This window comes from Ambystoma mexicanum, chromosome 8, assembly GCF_040938575.1.
Source record: "Ambystoma mexicanum isolate Mex_15411 chromosome 8, UKY_AmexF1_1, whole genome shotgun sequence".
Taxonomy (NCBI): Eukaryota; Metazoa; Chordata; class Amphibia; order Caudata; family Ambystomatidae; genus Ambystoma; species Ambystoma mexicanum.
Window position 1 is genome coordinate 899,214,381 of NC_090929.1, and position 19,618 is coordinate 899,233,998.

Below are 19,618 nucleotides of genomic sequence, written 5' to 3' on the forward strand. Positions count from 1 at the left end.
GTGCATTTGTGGGCTACTTGTAAGCCCATCCACGCAGCCTCTATAGTGGTTTAAAATCCTCATCACCAGTTCCAGAACCTGGGCAGACCAGATAACATACAAAGGTGGTGGTTCTAGGACGAGTGGCGGATTTAAGGGCCAACCAGACCGGCTGTCCACCAAACCCTTTGGTTTTAGCCCCCTTGTTTTATTGTTGGGCTGGCTTAGGTCAGCACGCTGCGTGTCTGTAGGCACAGGGTCTCCCGCAATGAAACACTCAGTTTTGACTATAACTTAGTATAAGGCAGGTTACTTCCTTACCTCCTGGAGGATTCCAACAGTTGCCGCCAGTTAAGGACCAGATCTGGCTAGACCTTGTGTTAATCTCTGGTTGGTATTTGTGGCTGCTAGGCATCCTTCCCAGACCTCCATAGTACTCTTGTTGGCTCCACTTGTTAGCTGGGCCAACACTTCAATGTTGGGCCCGTCTCCACGCAGTTTAACAGCTTGCTTTGCTGCTTTACTACTGGTTGCTGCCATTACCTGAACAGGTGTTGACATCAAGCAACCCCAACTAATCTGCTTTGTGGGATTGGCCCGAGTAGCCCCCAGGGAAGTCTTTATCGTTGGGCCATTTTGTACGTCTGGGCTGGCCTGTTTCTCGAGCCGCTGGAACCTGCTTTGCAAGATGCTTTGACTGGATTCATCCTCGTTGCTGCTTTAGCTTTTGGCACAAGGGTCACTACTTATAAACCAATGCATCCCCCGTATCAATATTAAAACAGACTTTCAGGATTGGCCTACAACACAGTGGTCCGAGGCTGAAAGCATGCAAGTCGACATTTCCTCCTCCATGTTCAAATTAATGCAAACAAGGAAAACCAGGGTCACTAAACACACATTTATCAATGTTGTGCTTTGGGATAGGAGAGTAAAAAACTGGTGAAATCCACAGCTATAGAAATAGCCCACAAATTATAAAAACGTAAAAAGGGTCAGAATGCCAATGCTTCCTTTGCTATGATACAGAAGGTCTACTTAATCATTTGTGTATGGCCTGGACCAGTGCCAGACAAGACTGGGTATCATTGAAATGAACAAGAAACTTACCAACTGGTAACGTTCTTTCCACATCTTTGATAGCTCGTCCAGCTTTGGCTGGTTTCAGAAAAAAATATTGGCAAAGCGGGCCGTGTGTCAATGGCGCTGAGTCGATGTCCCTCAACGGCCTCTGTCATTGGATGACAAATAGCACAAGTGGCGCCCGTTGGCCTCAGTTCTGTTTTTCCCCCTCCTGTTCGTGTTGGCTGTAGTGTAGGCAATCAGTAATCTGCCCTGCGACAGCGGGGTAGGCTGGGAGGACGATGTGGAATACGTTGGAGGAACATCCAGTCGAAAGAACGTTACCAGTTGTTAAGTAACTTGTTGTTCGAATGGATTGTGTCCTCCAATGTATTCCTCATCTTTGATATACTCCCAAAGCAGTAAGCAGAATTTGGAGGAGGGAGTAGAATTTGAAATTGTCAGCATTTTATAAGGCTGAATACAGTACCGCCTTACCAAAAGGCAACATGCGGAGAATGGGAAGCATCTAAACAGTCATGTTTTTTTAATGTATGCAGCGATTACCAAGTTTCTGCATCACAGATCGATTTAATAGCTACGCCCCTTTGAAGGGCTGCAGAAGAGGCTATACCTCTGGTAGAATTAGCTCTCAAGCCTTCTGGCGGGTCCTTGCCTGCCAATTTATAACATTCTGAGATGCCAAGAATAATCCACCTCGATAAGGTTTGTTTTGAAACAGCTTGACCCCAATTTCCTTCCGGTATAACCAATAAAGTGTTGGTCATCCACTTGGAGTTTGGAGAACCTAGAAATATAAAAGCTTTAAGCTCTTCAAGGGTCCAACCTACGGAGCCTTTCTTCCTCTTTACTGGGATGCAGCGCGGGGGGTTTGGGGCCTGGGTAGTTGAACGCCAGCAGAAGAATTTTCTGATTTAAATTGAAATCAGATACAACCTTAGGAAGCAAGGAGGGGTTTCCCCTTAACACAACCCTGTCTTTGTGGAATACAGTATAGGGTGGCCTAGAGGAAAGTGCCTGCAACTCGCTCACTCTACGTGCAGATGTCAATGCAATAAACAATGTGGTTTTAAAGGCCAACAACCTCAATGGACATGTGTGCAAAGGTTCAAATGGGGCACACATTAAAAACTTAACTAGATTAAGATCCCAAACTGGGACCTGCAGAGAAGAAGATGGGAACACGTTTGAGACCTTTTAGAAATTGAATCACCAAGAAAAGTTTAAAGTAGGAGCATTCTTCCGAAGAGCGCTTGAAGATGGAGAGCGCTGCCAGGTAACCCTTAATGGTCCCAACAGTGAGACTTTTGTGTGCCAATGGTAAGAGGAAAGATAACACCTCTGGTGTTGAACATAGAAAAGGAGCAACATTCTTATCCCTGAACCAGTCGCAAAACTTGTTCCAACGACAACGGTACAGTGATTTTGTTGCAGGCCTTCTTGCCGAAAGCAACACCTGCATGACCTCATCCGGGAGGTCCCAATTAATATATCTCAGCCTTTCAGAAACCAAGCGTGAAGGTTGAGAGTGTTGACTTCTGGATGGAGAACCAGTCCCTCCCTTTGTGAGAGAAGATCCTCTCTGCGGACAACAAATCGGAAGACAGATGGACATATCTAGAAGGTCCGGGTACCTCGTTCTCCTGGCCCAATCCAGGGCAATTAGGATCATGCGGTTTTCAAACAGTCTCAACCTCCTGATTACTTGAGGAATGATGGGGATTGGTGGAAACATGTAAAGTAGTGGGTACTCCTAATCCACCACACAAGTCTCCTAGAGCTCCTCTTGGGGGAAATTCCCTTGAGCAATACTTTTCTCACTTCCGGTTGACCCCAGTCGCAAACCGGTCTACTTGAGGGGTTCCCCAAAGGGCAATGAACTCTTGAAGGACTTCCTGGGCTAGTTCCCACTCATGGGACACTGCACTGTGCCCGCTCAGAGCATCCGCTGTCGTGCTTTCCTCCCCGACTAGGTGAACTGCCGATAGAAATTCCTTCTTGAATTGCCTAGTGCCAGAGCTGCATCGCCTCTCTGCACAGTGGTAGTGACCCCTACACCTCTTTTGTTCAGGTAATGCATGGCCACTGTGTTGTCCGTCATTATCAGGACATTCTTTCCTCTGACAGAGGGCAGGAAGGCCCTCAGCGCCAAAAAGATGTGTAGTCTTGACTCCGATGGAGACCAACGACTGCCGACTGAGATCGTTGGCATGGGTTCCCCACCCAATGAGTGAGGCGTCCATCACTACTGTAATCTCAGGCCATGGCTGCCAAAAATGTTCTCCCTTCAGAATATTGTCCTTGCAGGCCCACCACAGAAGATCCTGTGCGACCCTGCTTGGAATCTGAAGTAGGTCCGCCATCTTTCCGGAGAACTGTGACCATTGAGTTTTTTAGAGCCCATTGAAGGGATCTCATTCTCAGGCAGGCTTCTGGCACCAGAAAAATGTAGGATGCCATGAGGCCGAGCAACCTCAAGAAATAGAGGCTGGAAGATTCTGGGCAGCTTGGAATTTGGTAAGCAACTTAAGAATGTCTTAAGCCCTCGCCATGGGTGGCGAGCTCTTTCCCAAGGATGTATCTAATACAGCCCGATGTACTGGAGCTTTTGGGAAGGTGCCATCTGACTTCTTGAAATTGAGGGAGAACCCCAGTCTGTGAAGGGAGTGGCAAGTGACAGATGATCCATGGCTTCTTCGGGAGAACGCACCCTGATCAGCCAATCGTCCAGGTAGGGGACATGAATTCTCCCCTCTCCTGAGATGCGCTGCCACTACCACCGTCAGTTTGGTGAAGACCCTCAGGGAGGAGGTAAACCCGAATGGTAGAACTCGAAACTGATAGTGTGAGCCACCAACAGCGAACCTTAGGTATTTTCTGTGGTGGAGATGGATTGGCACGTGAAAATAAGCATCCTGAAGGTCCAATGACACCAACCAATCCTGTAACTGTGGCCATCTTGAATTTGTCCTTCCTGAGGAACTTGTTCAAGCATCTCAAGTCCAAGATGGGTCTCAGTCCCCTGTCTTTCTTGGGGAGGGAATCAAGAAATATGGGGAATACCAACCTTGTTCCTCTCCGCTACAGGTTCTATAGCAGCTTTCTCTAGCAGGGTTAAAATTTCCTGCACAAGGAGCGGATTTGGAATCCTTAAGTGTCTTCCCGGTCGATTGTTGTGAGGCTGCGCTCTAAATGGAAGGCAGTAACCTTGGGCTATTGTCTGCAGAGCCCAAGCATCATTTTCGAGATGCCAAGACAGTCTGCCCCCCACTGGCGATTCGTGACTCAAGCTCTCAAAGTGGTTTTGGAGAGGTTGCTGTGGCAGCCGATGGCAAGGACGCTGGAGCTGGAGCTGGCTTTGCACTTTTTCCTCGTCCACCACAAGGGTTTCTTCTTTTGGCCTCTGACAGGCCATTCCTCTAGTCTTTCCGAATGAGGAGTAGCAACGATAGGATCGCCCCCTCCATAGTGGTCCTGAAGAACGAAAAAAGCTGAGGTTGCCCAACAGCGGCCACTAAAGATTTGGCAGCCACCTGTAACCTCTCAAGGCTCTCGTCAGGCTTGCTACCAAAAAAGCGAGACCTGTCAAAAGGCATGTTTAGAAGACTGGCCTGCACATCTGGTGCGAAACCCAACTCCCCCAACCACGCAAATCTGCACATTACTGTGCTTGTAGCCATAGACCTGCTGACGCTGTCTGCAGTGTCTAATCCAAATTGAAGGTATTCACGCATGGCTTATTTGCCATCCCCAACAATATCTAGGAAACCCTCCGTTTCCTCCCCTTCTGGAATGTGCTCTGCCGCCATTGATAAGCACTCCCACAGAGTGTACAAACATTTGGCTAAGGCACATGTGGAGTTGGCCGACTTAAGGGCCATACTCCCAGCAGAAGATAACTTGCGCGCCCACCGAGCCACACGTTTGTTGTTCCTATCTGGAGAGATGGTAGGGTACGCCGCTTTATTAGATGTAGCTGTGGCTGCCTGGACCACTAGACGCTAGGGAGTGGGGTGTTTAGACAGATAGCCGGGGGTCGCTAATGGAAGAGCAGTATTTTCTCATGAGGGATGTATCCACCTCAGGGATAGAATACAGGGACTCCCAATTTCGGGCCACCCTATTTTGTAAGGCCACATGAAAGGGTAAGACTGGGTCTTAAGGTGGACCACGGTCCAGAATATCAGTAAGGTCATCCTGGATGAATTGAGCTGGTGGTTTAGCCCAACATAGGCATTCAACTACCTTTGACATCCGGTGTCAATACGAAGAATCCGCGTGTTCCCCCGGCTCCAGTCTACCGCACTGTGTTTCAGGTGATGTGTCAACACCACTAGCATTGTGCAGTGTGTCAACAAGATCTCCCATCTTACTCTCCTCTGAGATTAAACAATCTGGCACATTAGAAGTTCCAAACTTCCTCCTCCACAAACCTCTCTTCTTCCTCAAAAATCAAAGAGGGATTTAAAGTATTCCTTTCTAGTCAAAGGAGTATAAACTTTCTCAGGAACCGCCAAACGCGCTGGCTTGGGGGCTGGGGGGGGGGGGGGGGGACTTTGGCTTAGCCTATTTGCCAGTTTTAACATGCTCAGAAGGCAGAGATGAAGCTCTACAGTAATTTTTGGCGCCGATTTTGGTGTCAACAAAGGCGTTGATGGAAATGGTGCCGACAAGGATATGATGGTCATCTTAGAAGATTTCTTGTTCGAGGTATGTGGAATCTTTGAAGGCGTCGACCATGAGCGCCCGTCACGACTCGTGTGGACTTCTTTCAAGGGAGACCTTGAAGGTTCGATGGGTCTTTCTTCGATGACCCGGGCTCGAGGGCGCGCCAGTGTCAGAACGGGACCGCTCTCGTCCGGCTTCCAAATAAGGTGCGGATGGAGGCTTGCCCTTCTCAAAAAGGTGTAGCATTTTCATACAAAATGCCTCCCACTCAGCGGATGAAGAATGTTTTGTGGGGCACTTACATTTACTGGGGGATTCGTCCGACGATTAAGAGGGTGACGACCAATGGTGCCGTATCTTTGATTGTTTCCACTACGGGATCTTGGATCTTTTTGTCCTTTTTGCATCGAAGAGAACGATCTCCAAACTAGACGGTGGAGGAACAATCAGTTTTAGTTTTAAAGCCTACCTGCAATTTTCCCTTTTTCTCGCGGGGCTTTATTCATTGCCTGACATTTCGAGCAGGAATCTGTGTCGTAGGCAGTTAAGTAAAGTTTGAATGCAGTACCCTCTAGGAACACTACAAAGAACTATAACTACAGGTATAGGCAACCCAACCTTCGGTATAAGCTTGTACTACACAGTTTTGGTAGCATGTTGAGCAGCCAGGCTTATCTCAAGAGGGGAAATGTGAGCAGTACTGAGTTACAAAGATTCACAGTTACAGGTATTCAAATAAACTCTTACATTAATTATTGTTTATGCAAGAAACCTTGAGTGTATCAGTCAGTTAGACAGCCTTCTTTAGACGGGAGCAATATAATAGTAACACACTTCAATAATGTACACCAAGTTTCTGAACCAGAAAAGACCCTTTTGGGAAGGCCCACAGACAACCTACACCCACAGGTGACTTCAATAACTAGGGTGCTGGGGACATTAATATCTTACTGTTGGCATTCAGAATACTCTTTAAAAGTTGGTAAAAGGCAAAGGTTATTAGAACACAAGAGATCACACATTTCTTAAGCAGCGCAAAACCCTTTTGAATTGTAGGACTCTTCTAAAAGGATCTAATAGGTTAAGCCAAAGTCAATGGGCAAAAGTATTGGGTAGGATGAAGCTCTTCTGGTATGTAAATGGAAAAGTCTTTGCACAAGTTCTTGGGAGTCTTTGATGAAAAGAAGAATCAAATGTAGGGCCACAAGCCGATTAGACTTGCAAGTTTTGGAAGTTACAAGCACTTCTACAGCAAGAGGTTAGTTCTCTTAGACTTGTTTTACAGTACCTTAGAAATCAAGAAAAGATGTAGCCGATGACTTCTGTTCCTGTGCAGCTCTGCAGATCTCACTGTTCCCGGGCCTCAGTCGTGGGGACAAGAGGGAGGACGTCGGGGGACTCCTGCAATACACCGAGACGGTCAAAACTAGCAAATGGCAAACTTCACTTTCAGCTCCTCGCGTCTATCGCAAATAGCAACAACGCAGTTCCTGGATGTTGAGGTGGGCTTTCCTTGCTTCTGGGGTCCTGCCTTCTCTTGAGGGGGCTCAGGTTTGGTCAGTCCTGCTTCTTGCAAGTCCAGAGGATCTTCCAAAAGCTCTAGGCCAGCTTAAAAGCAACGCACACAATCTGGCGTGCCTCTCCCTGGCTATACGGTTTCCAGCAGCAACTCTGGAAATTCAACCAGCTCCGATATGGAAGTCCAGGTGGCTTACTTTGAGTTGGTGGGACAATCAACTCCAAGGGGAGAGGTCTTCCTTGCAGGGGCTTATCTGTCAATGCAAACTTGGCGTTTCAGCACTGCAGCAGGGCTTCCCCGGGCAAACCAACGGTCCAGGTGTCCTCTTCAAGTTCTTCTTCGGTTCCTTCGTCCAGTGGTCGACTGCCTTCCAAGCCAAAAGACGCGCCTTTTATTCAGTCCTCTCCCATTCATTCCAGCCTAGCGGTCACTCACCCAGCAGGGTGGCTGTCCTTGCCGGACAGTCAGCCAATCAACACAGAGTGCATTTGGAAGACTAAGCACAGGGAGTTTTGGGCAACTACCTCACTTCCTGCCTATCCCAGAGACTCTGAAGCCAGAGGTGGGTTTCACTCGTGAATCCCGCCAAAAGCGAAATGAACAAAGACCAAACCTGGTTTGGCACGCAGAGAAAATCTCTAGAAGGACCATTCCACAAAGAACTGGCGAAAAAAGACCAGGAGTCATTTTGTCAAAGATAGCGTGCCATTTTTAAAAAGATGGCTCCCGCGATTGTTTTACCGGAGCCGCGAACGCAGCCCGCGATAAAGACAAACCATGGTAGTCACCAGCCATTCAGCGAGGCAAGAGTAACAATGTTGCATGATGGTCTAGACACAAGGGATACAAAGGACAACTTCCAGCACTCTATTGTAGGGTAGTGTGTGCTTGGTCTAGAAAGGTACAATGGTAAGTAAAGTCAATTTCACTTTACTGCTCTGGGAAACAGTAGTTTATCCCAGAGAATGTATTTAAACCTTGGGGAAATCTGAAAGACTTCCTGTGTCACTGCACTGAAGGTGCACAATGTAAAAGGTGAACAATGTAAAAGATGATGCCTATGGAGTTCGTCAGACTCCATAACCAAAAGAAACAGAGGTAAAATTCACATTAGAATACATGAGAGAGTGGGAAAAAAGGGTCACACTCTCCAGGTTAAAAACAAAAATAAATCAAGTCCTCAAAATCCAACAAAGTTGCTGGGGGTCTCTAAGGTGGAGGGAATGAGCACATTTCTGAGAATTCATCCTTGCATGGGCCTCCCCCAAAACACCATAGGCACGAGCGATGCAGATCTGTGATGGACATTTTCGAATAGCATTCTCTGCACTTTTTGAAACCCGAACGAGGTGTAGTTGGAGATGATGTCGATTTATTTTGTATTTTTGGAGAACTGCGTAGTAAAAATACTAACGAGGCGCGCTGAATCTCAGAAGCAAACACGTTTGCAGAAAAACGGCACTGATGCCAACAGGTGCCACGTGTCCATTTGTACACCCGATGAGGTCACCCTCAACAGAGGCCTTCGCAGGACATCGACTCGCTGCCATAGACGCACGGCACCCTCTGTAGAGAATCTTTTTTCCAAAAGCAGCCGAAGCTGGACGAGATATCAAAGATGAGGACAATTCATTCGAAAGAACGGGATCAGTTGGTAAGTAACTTGTTCTTTGGATGGATTGTGTCCTCCAACGTATTCCACATCTTTGACAGACTCCCAAAGCAGTACCAGAAAATGAAGGGAAAAGAATTGAGAACCCAATCAGATGGCAGAATAAAGAACCGCCTTACCAAAGGCCATATCTTGACCATGGAGTGTATCCAGGGAGTAATGTTAAACAAAAGGTGTGGATAGAAGCCCATGTGGCTGCATCACAAATATTCCTAATATGAACTCCCCACTGCAGGGCTGTGAAAGAAGCCAGGCCCTTACTGGAATGAGCTTGCAACCCTTCAGGAGGTTCCTTGCCCGCCAAACGGTAACATTCAGTAATGGTAAGGATAATCCACCTGGACAAGGTCTGTTTTGTAACAGCCTGGCCCAATCGGTAACCGCATACCCCACAAAGAGTTGATTGTCCACTCTGACCCTGGACATCCTAGAAATATAAAAGCTCAGAGCTCTCCTAGGGTCCAACCTATGAAGTCGCTCCTCGTCCTTACCAGAATGAGGATAGAAAGAAGGAAGAAAGAAGAACCACTTTCTGGCTCAAATGAAATTCAGACACTACCTTAGGCAGAAAGGAAGGACGTACCCTCAGTACAACCCTATCCTTGTGGAACACAGTAAAGGGCGGCTTAGATGAAAGTGCCTGCAATTAACTCACTCTGTGAGTGGCAGTAAGGAACAAGTTACTTACCTGTAACTGTTCTCCAGCATGGGCCTGGCATGGATTCACATGCTCATGAATATTCCCCGTCGTCAGGCTGGGAATCCTCGGTTAAGAAAAAAATCAGTATCAGTTTCGTTTCTGATCTGTCTTTCTCAGTAGTAACCAATCACTGGTCTCTGGGTCAAACTGCCCCCAGCCAATGACTGCCCTCTCCCTAAGCCCCGCCTCTGGCAGCCATCTTCAGATTTGGTAGCACGCAAAGTGGCAGTATGACCAAGTGAAGAGCCGTAGAGGGGCAGGAGGGAGGGTTTGCATGTGAATCCATGCCAGACCCATGGTGGAGAACAACAGTTACAGGTAAGTAACTTGTTCCTTCTTCAGCATGGGGTCTGGCATGGATTCACATGCTCATGAATATAAGAATACATAGCAGTGCACATACTCAACCACGGGAGGTGGCAAGGCTCAGCATTACATAAAACTTTAAGCATCTCTTTCCTCCCCACCAGGCTCACCTTAAGCGAACAGGTTGCGCAGCACTGCCTGGCCGACTCTGGACTCCTCCCTGGAATCCCAGTCGACACAGTAGAATCTCGTGAAGGTGTGCGTCGACCTCCACGTAGCAGCCCTGCAGATGTCCAGCAGGGGCACACCAGACAAGAACGCCGTGGTAGCAGCGATCGCTCTGGTCGAATGGGCTCTGGGACGGCCGGGCAACGGTCGGTTTGCCAACCGGTGACAGTGCATGATGCAGCCGGAGAGCCATCTGGAAATGGAAGCCTTCGAGAGAGCCTTTCCCTTGGTTCACAGGTCCAAAGTTCACAAACAGCTGTGATGTCTTCCAAAAACTCTTCGTTCAGTCCACGTAGAACTTCAGCGCTCTAGCCACATCCAGCGAGTGCAAAGTCCTCTCGGCCGGAGACGAAGGGGACGGGAAGAAAACGGGTAGCACCAAGGGCTCGTTGAGGGCATAAACGAGGGGTGCGTCCTCAGCACCACCCTCGCGTCCTGAAAAGTCAAGTATGGAGGCTTGTAGGATAGGGCCTGGATCTCTCCCACTCGCCGTGCGAAGGTGATGGCCACAAGAAACGCAGCCTTCCACGACAGGAATTTCAGCGGCGCCGAATGCAGCGGGTCAAATGGCGCCCCCATGAGCCTGGTCAGCACCACGTTGAGTTCCCACGCCGGGGCAGGGCCTTCACTTGCGGGAACGATCGGCACAGTCCCTTCATAAATTCCTTCACCAGGCGATGGGACCACAAGGACGCTCATCCTGTGGTTCTGGTGTATCGGGAGATCGCAGCCAGATGTATCTTGATGGAGGCGTGATCCAGTCCAGCCTTGGCCAGCGACAGTAGGTACGGCAGCACTTGAGGGGCCGTAATCCCTAGAGGGTTAATCTTCTGTGCACTGCACCAGACAGAGAACCTCTTCCACTTATGTCCGTAGCACTTCAGAGTTGAGGATGCCCTGGCTTTTGCAAGGACCTCTCTGCAGTCAGCCGGGATATCGTACCCTCCAAACTCTAGCGCTGCAGGGGCCAGGCCTGCAAGTTCAGCGACTCCGGGTCTTGATGAAGTATGGCGCCTCCTTCTATGGAGAGAAGATCTGCGTCCGCCAGCAGCTTGACTGGTGGGGACGCTGACAAGTCCAGAAGGTCCGGGACCAGATCTGCCTCGGCCACGCCGGTGCGACCAGGATCATCCTGCACTGGGACCTCTTGAGCTGGCTGGCAACGGAGGGAACGCATAAAGGAACAGGCCTTCCCAGGGGAACGAGAAAGCATTGCCCATGCTCCTCGGCTGGGGGAACCTGCTGGCGAACCTCTGGCACTTGGAGTGCGTTGCTGTCGCGAACAGGTCGATCTGGGGTTTTCCCCATCGTCGGAAGAGTCGATCCACTTGATCCTGACGTAGTTCCCACTTGTGGCACGAGCGCAGCTCCCTGCCGAGTGAGTCGGCGATGGCGTTTATCCCTGTCAGATGAAAGGGCACCAGAAACATCCCTTGGGCGACGGCCCAATGCCACAGATCCTGGGCTTCCTTGGAGAGGGCTGGGGATCTGGTTCCTCCCTGCTTCCGGATGTAGAACATCGTGGTGGTGTTGTCGGTGAAGATTCTCACCACCTTGGCCTTGAGGGACGGGAGAAAGGACCCGAGGGCCCAGAACACTGCACGGAGCTCCAGGATGTTGATGTGGAGCGTCATTTCCTCCGGGAGCCAGAGGCCGCTCGCGTGAAGTTCTCCGGTGTGCGCTCCCCACCCTTCCAGGGAGGCATCCATCGTCACCATCACCTGGTGGGCCAGGGTCTGAAAGTCTGTGCCCGCCATCAGATGTGCGCGGGTGCCCCACCACCAGATCGCTCGTCGGAAGGTCTTGTTGAGCGGGATCCTGTCCTCGAAGCTGCCCGTCGTTTGGATCCAGCGACAGTCTAGGAACTCTTGCAGAGGGCGCATCCGAAGCCTGCACAGGCGAACGAGATATATGCAGGAGGACATCATCCCGAGGAGGGACTTGATGGACCTCACCGTGGCCACGCCCGTGGCCAGCAGGCGCTGCACCTTGACCAGGATGGCCGTTGTCCTTTCTTCCGACAGTGAGGCCAGGCACGCCACTGTGTCGAGCTTTGCTCCCAGAAACAGTGCGACTTGCGACGGGACCAGGTGGGATTTGTGAAAGTTGATGGAGAATCCCAGGTCCAAGAGCAGCTGGACGGTCTTTGCTGTGTGATCCACAGTGAGCTCCCTTGTCCCTGCTCGGATGAGCCAGTCGTCCAGGTAGGGGTAGACGTGGATACCCTGCAGGCCCAGCCGCGCCGCCACCGGTGCGAGGCACTTGGTGAACACCCTGGGTGCCGACTTCAATCCGGACGGGAGGGCCTTGAACTGGTAGTGCCGTCCTTGGACCACGAACCTGAGGAACTTGGTGACCTTTCAGAATGGGGATGTGGAAGTACGCATCCTCCAAATACAACGACGACAGGAAATCGCCCTCCTGCAGCGGTCCCAGCACGTGCTGGAGGGTGACCATCCGGAATTTCTGTGCCTTGATGTATTTGTTCAGCGGTCGCAGGTCCAGGATGGGGCGCCATCCTCCTGTCTTTTTTACTAGGAAGTACCTTGAGTATACGCAAGAGCCCCGGAGCCTCTTCAGGACGAGCTCGACGGCACCTTTTCTGAGCAACGCCCTCACCTCCAAGAGTAGTTGAGGGACATGATTTTCCTTCCGGACCACGGGTGGAATGCGGGGGCACTTTAGAAATTCGAGGGCGTGCCCCTGGGCCAGGGCATCCAGCACCCAACAGTCGGTGGAGATGGACTCCCACACGCTGACGAACTTCGCCAGCCGGCCTCCCACCGGGGTGCTTCGGTGGGGGCCCGACGCCGCTGTTGGTTCAATCTTGCTTGGCGGACGCCTTGTCGCCTTGGCCTCCCTGGCGACGACGGCGGGGTCCCCCTCCCCCAACTTGCCTCGTCCTCTATAGGCTTTCAGCGACGAGGAGCGGCCGCTTGGCGATACGTAGAGGAGCAACCGCCGAATCCCTTGAAGGCACTCTGCTTGCTTCCGGCGCTCCGAAAGGACGGCCTCCGTTGCCGGAGGACGCCTAGGGCCCTAGCAGTCTGTGCCCACCTTGATGGCTTGGAGGGACTCATCCACCGTTTTCCCAAACAGGTTGTTCCCGTCGAACGGCATGACCAGCACTTTGGCTTGCACATCCTGGCGGAAATCCGTCGCCTTGAGCCAACCTCGTTGTCTAAGGCAAATGCTGTTGCCTAGCTGGCGGAAACCGGTGTCGGCAATGTCCGTTGCCACCATAATGGCGTGGTCCGACGCCACTTCGCCTTCTTGCAAGATCTCCAGGGCCTCGGCCCTCTTGTCATCTGGTAGGAAGTCCAATAGTGGGGCGATCTTGAACCATAACTCCCTGTCGTAGCGGGCCACGATCGCGAGGGCGTTGGCCGCCTTAGTCGTTGCTGCCGCCGACGAGATAACTTGTCGTCCCATTGCGTCCAGCTTCTTCCCTTCGCCGTCCGGCGGGGAAGTTGACGTTGAGACAGGACGCCCCCCCCCCCGCTTTCTTCTTGGCCGCCGCTGAGACGACCGAGTCCGGGGTAGGTTGTGCCCCAAGGCACAGAGGAGCCACTTGGGGACCCGGTACTACTTCTCGTACCGATCCTTCTTGGCAGGAGTCGTAGAAGGGTTCTTGAGAAGGGTGAGACCCTCGTCCGAGATGTCATCCAGCAGAGGCACGGCGAGGACTGACTTCCTCCTGGCCTCGCGCCGTTGGTAAAGGAAACCCTTCCTTCTCCTCGGGGCAGAGCTGAAAAAGCTTGGATGCCCTTGCGATCATTGCGTGGAAAGATCCGATCTCATCGGACGGGGAGGCCCGGGGCTGGTGATGGGAGCTCCGTCCCGTCGTCACCGCCGTCTGTACCCGTGTCTGTTCCCGTGTCATCCCCAGGGACGGGGGACATGGGTAAAGGCCGAGCAGGCCATGAGGGTTGAGAAGGCGGGGCGGATCCGTCTTCTCGTTCGGGGGGCTTCCCGCCGGGACCGGCTCTGGTTCCTCCGCCGGACCTGGTACCGGGTCCTCTGTCGGTGGTAAGGGCAATCTCGTCCTTATCTCTGAACATAAGGATTGTATCGCCAACAAAATGACCGCCGAGTTATCCTGCGGCTCTGGAGGCGACGGGAGCGATGGCTGACTAGGACCATCGCCAGTGCCGCCGTCACTTAAATCGTCACCCTTGTCGGGACGCCCTCGTCAAGGCCCTCTAGGACTTCTGCCAACTCCTCCTCGGATGTTGTGTCCGTGTCCACAATGGCCAACGCCCCCCCCCCCTCTTTTTCCGCCGGGGTCTTCATGGCGGTCTTTTCGATAGGTCTGAAAGAGGCTTCCCTCCGCGAAGGCAGGGAGACTCTGGGCCCGGAGGTCGCCTCCACTGGTGTAGCCTCCACAGGCTGCGCCAGGGCCGCCGCGACTCCATCACTATGCCTTCACCACCTTAGGCGCGTTTGAGGCCTTCACCTTGGGGGGGGGGGGGGGGTCACCACCTTGCTCCCCCTCGACCAAATCCTTCGAGATCGACCGGGACCTCTCCAGAGGCTTACCCGGGTTCTCGGATTTCCTCTTCCCCGAACCAGAGCGTTGGCTCATGGTTGATGGTGCCGGGGAAGGTGCGCCCTGCCTGGCAGCCGAAGAGCCCGACCGTTCGGCGCTCCCGATGCCCGCGGACTCGCGGTGCTTTGCCTTCTGTTGGGCCCGCGTCGCCAGGGCGCCCTCACAGGACTTAGAAGACCGCTCGGACTTCTTCTTCTCACCTGACAGACTCCATCCTTCCAGCCAGTTGGAGAGACGAAGGGGTCGGTCCCTGATTGTCCGTTCCGACATGTTCCTGCAAAACGCCCAGTCCTTCTCCACGTGCGTTTTGTCCTCATGAAGGCAGTAAAGACATTTCGAATGCTCATCCTCCTTGAACACATTCTGTAGCTGGCATCCAGGGCAGACCCTGAACAGCTTTCCGGGCTTCGAGCTTCCTTTCTCCTGGGCCATGTTCGGGTAGGCCGCAGAAACTTCTGGAATCCTCCAAGAAGCGTAACTCGACAAAATCTTCACCCTTGAGGGGCGTAGAAAAATCCGACACGGATCCCCGTTAATCGGATGTAGAGACGGTGGAGCTTGAGTCCATTTGACCGAAAAATGAGAAATTCTCTTTGCAAAAAGCGTGAAAACGCAGCAAAAGCTCGAGAGCTAAGCACGAGGACTCCCAACACGAGAGTGCGGTAAAATTCTAAAGATGGCTGCCAGAGGCGGGGCTTAGGGAGAGAGCAGTCATTGGCTGGGGGCAGTATGACCCAGAGACCAGCGATTGGTTACTACTGAGAAAGACAGATCAGAAACTGATACTGATTTTTTTCTTTACCGAGGATTCCCAGCCAGACGACGGGGAATATTCATGAGCATGTGAATCCATGCCAGACCCCATGCTGGAGAAGACTGTCTTCCGGGGCCCTAACAACCAGTGTTGCCATCAGCCACAGGCACTGCAGCTTAATTAACCCATTCAGCAGAATTCCAATCTACACAAATCATCTAGACAAACCAACTAGAATAGCTCTTACCGGAATGACCATGATATTCCTTTCAAGGAAGATTTTATCAGCTTCTGGGGTTGTGGGTCCATTGGCACCTTCAGCAATAATCTAAAACAAAAATATATAATGAATAAAAATAAATGGACAACACATCACACTTTAAAGTTTGAACAAACAGATCAAATCACAGAAAAGAATGCTTGAATTCCTACATGGTCTTCAGGTTTGATTACCTTAACCGAGAGTGTACCAAAATGGAAAAGTTGCTAAGCTGTAACATTACTTCACCAACAGGATCCTCCCTAGAATTGATACTTTATGCACTTCAGGGACAAGTAAGAACTCTGTATACAAATTTAGAATGGCAGTAAGCAATTCAAGGTGAGAAAAACCCTACTTGTAATACACTTACACATATTCCATTTCAGGAATATGTAGTTATATACCAATGTTACTTTTCAGAATAGTGGAGCACAATTCTAAAATAAGCAAGTGTTGGGTAAGAATTGGTGCAGTCACACTGTGTGAAACTACACAACACGTACATGCTTGTTATTTGGTAACCCACCTTTTAGGTATAGGTCTGTACTACACAAGTTGGCAGTGTCAATTAACAGCCAGGCCTACCTCAAGAGGGGTAAATGTGAGCTGCTGTAGAGCAGTAGCAATGAAATCTGTAAATACAAGTAGCCAAGTAACACTGTTGGGGAGAATTCTCAGAAATGTGCTAATTCCCTCTACCTTAGAGAACACCCCCCCTTCAGCAACTTTGCTAGATTGAGGGATTTTTTTTTTTAACCTGGAAAGAGTGAGACCCATTTTTCCCCACACTCGTTTTTTAATGTGATCTTGTACTTTGTTTTTCTTCTGGTTGTGGAGTCCGACAAACTCCATTGGCATCATCTTTTACATTGTGTCCACAGTACCTTCAATGTAGTGACACAGGGAAACCTGTTCAGGCTTTCCCAAGGTTTAAATACCTTCTCTGGGATAAACTACCGTTTCCCAGAGTAAGTAAAGTGAAATTGACTTTACTGGTCTTTTCAAATTCCTTGACCCAGCACACCCTATCTTACTATAGAGTGCTGGAAGGGTTATGCAGTATCCCCTCCATCTAGAAACTCATGTAGCAGTCAAATGCTACCCTTTCCTATCAAAATGGCTGGTGGCAGTGGTTTCACAATGAACTACCATGATTTTTCACAACCGCGAACACTGGTAGCATTAAATCGCGGGAGCCATGTTTTTCAAGATGTGTCTGAGCCCCCTTTGTTTAAACAGGTCCCGGTCTTCATTTTTCACCATTTCTTTTTGGAAAGGTCCTTCTAGAGTTCGTCTCTGCACGCCAAACTAGGTTTGGTCCCTTTGTTCCTATGCCTTTGAGGGCTTCAGGACTGAAGACCGGCTCTGGCGCCTGAATGTCTGGGGTGGGCAGGAGGTGAGGGAGGTGCCCGAAACTCCCTGTGCTTATTCTCCTAGGAGACCCAGATGCACTCTGGCATGATTGGCTGGCTGACTGTCCGGCAAGGACAGCCACCCTGCTGGGTGAGTGGCAGCTAGGCTGGAATGAATGCGAGAGAAATTAATAAAAGGCAAGTCTCTTGGCTTGCAAGGCAGTCAACCACTGGAACAAAAGAACCGAAGACAAGCTGGAAGAGGACGGCTGCTGCAACTCCTGGACCATTGGTTTGCCCAGTGAAGCCCTGCTGCAGGTCCGAATTGCCAAGTTCATCACAACAGATAAGCCCTTCAAGGACGACTTCTTCCTTTGAGTTGGTGGGACCAATCAACTCGTAAACCACCTACATACCATTCTCAGAGCTGGTTGTATTTTCCTCAGAGTGCTGCAGGAATTCGAATAGCCAGGGAGAAGGGCACCAGTTTGTGTGCTTGAAGACAGCTACCGGAATCGAAGATTTGCAAGCTTTGTGACCAGTCCCCATGCAGTGCAGGAGTCCCCCGATGTTCTCCCTCTTGTCCCCACGACTGAGGCTCAGGAACAGCGAGATCTGCAGGAACTGCCAGGAACATAAGTCCTCAGCTGTGTCTTTAAGGTACTGTGAAAACCCGACCAAGAGAACTTACTTCTCACAGCGAAAGTGCGTAAAACTTTGGCAACTTGCAGGCCTAGTCAGCTTGTGACCCGAAATTAATCTTTCATGAAATACTTCTGAGAACCGTGGCAAAGACTTTTCCGTTTAATTACCAGAACCGTTTTTATTTATACATGACTCTAGCCCACTGACTTTGGCCTATCTATTGCATTGGAACAATTCCTCTGGTGAACTCAAACTATTTGCACTGTTTAAGAGCAACTATTATTCGTTTTATTAACTTTACCATTTTGCTCCTCCTTCAAAGTAGTTTAAATGCCTCAGAACCTGATCGTGTGAAGTACTGTAGTATATTTGTGTGATATTGATTGCCTCCTTTTAGTGAATGTTTTCTAACTGACGGTTCTAAATTATTAAGTGTTTTACCACAAAACCTCGAGTAGAAGAGTCTATTTGAATACTTGCGATTGTAGACCTCTGTGTAACCTCATTAAAACCTCACATTCCCTCTTGAGATAAGACTGGCTGTTCAGCTCGCTACCAAAAACGGTGGTACAGACTTATACCAAAGGTTGGTTTTGCTTACACCTGTAGTCAGTTTTGTGTAGTGGCCCCAGAGGGTACTGCATGCAAACGTTGCGTAACAGGAAGGAAGGAAAAAGGGTTAAACAAGTTTCAAAGAGTATGTGAGCACTTTTATATCTCCCAATGAAGTATAGACAAAACATTTCCCAGCAATATTAGTTAAAAACCAATGTATCACCTATGAGGGACAGTAAGAATCAAAGTCAATGGACTACAAGTCTGCAGGGAGCCAGGACAGCCAAAGTCAATTGGACCAAAGTCTATGGAGCAGAGGCACTTGGATAGCAAGATGTCTTGCACAGTTAGAATTTGTTGTAGAAAATCACTATTGGGCCACAAGCTGTTAGGCTTGTGAAAGTTAGAGCTGAAATCAACTCTAGATAAAGCAGCTACTGCCCCGTCACAAGTAAGAAAAGCAAGCAACATACAATGAGTACCCCTTTATCGGAACAGTACCTTAGGTTAGAAGAGTATCCAGCTGGCTTCTGTCTTGGTTGCAGATCCTGTGCACCTGGGCCTCATTCGTGGCGACAAGGAGGATGTCTGGAGGACTACTGCACAGCAGTTCGGAGGTCAGCTACAGGCTCTTTTCAATTCAGCAGCACTTTGCGGTTACAGCGCACGGTAAACAGCACCACTGCGGATCTTGGACACTGGTTGGGCTGCCGTCCAGCACTCTGGTGTGAATCGAGCTTGTGTTGCCCTGCTTCGGGAGGGTCCTCGGGAGACTCCTGGAGCTTTTGACTAGCTTACAGACGTTGCACTCTACTATGGATTTATCGACCCCTTGCACTCGTTTCCAGCAGCAGCAAAGTAGTGTAGCCAGTTGGGAACGGTCTTCCAGCAAAGTTAGTCTCAGGGTTAGTTGGTCCCACTAACCCAAGGGAAGAAGTTGTCCTTTCCGGAGCTTCTCTTGTCAAGCAGAAAGAGGAGTTTCAGCAGGGCTTCACCGGGCTTCTGTCACGGTTTCTCCGTCAGGTTGTACTTCCCAGTGGACGACTCTTCAGTCCAAGAAGCCTAGCCTTTTATGCAGGTTTCTCCCATTCATGCACAGCCTAGCTCTCTCACACAGAGCAAGGTGGCGGGTGCATTTAGGTTGCCCTGGAGACTAAGGAGAGGGGTGTTTCAGGCACCTTCCTCACTTCCTGCCCTGCCAGACACAATGGAGCCAGAGGCGGATTTCAGCACTGAAGCCCGCCAAACGCAAAACTAACAAAAGGGTTAACCCTGGTTTGGCGGGCAGAGTAAAACCCAAGAAAACCTCACGAACAAATGGTGAAAAAAGAAGACCAGTGCCATTT

General features: G+C 50.3%; 1 protein-coding gene across 1 annotated transcript in view; it reads right to left on the bottom strand.

Annotated features, from left to right (window-relative positions):
• The window catches only part of GLUD1 (glutamate dehydrogenase 1), a 501,976-nt gene that overhangs the window by 126,295 nt on the left and 356,063 nt on the right, over positions 1 to 19,618 (bottom strand). Inside the window, exon 9 of the mRNA XM_069610788.1 lies at positions 15,706 to 15,786. Coding sequence (XP_069466889.1) covers positions 15,706 to 15,786 — 81 coding nt within the window. The remainder of the gene's footprint in view (positions 1 to 15,705; positions 15,787 to 19,618) is intronic.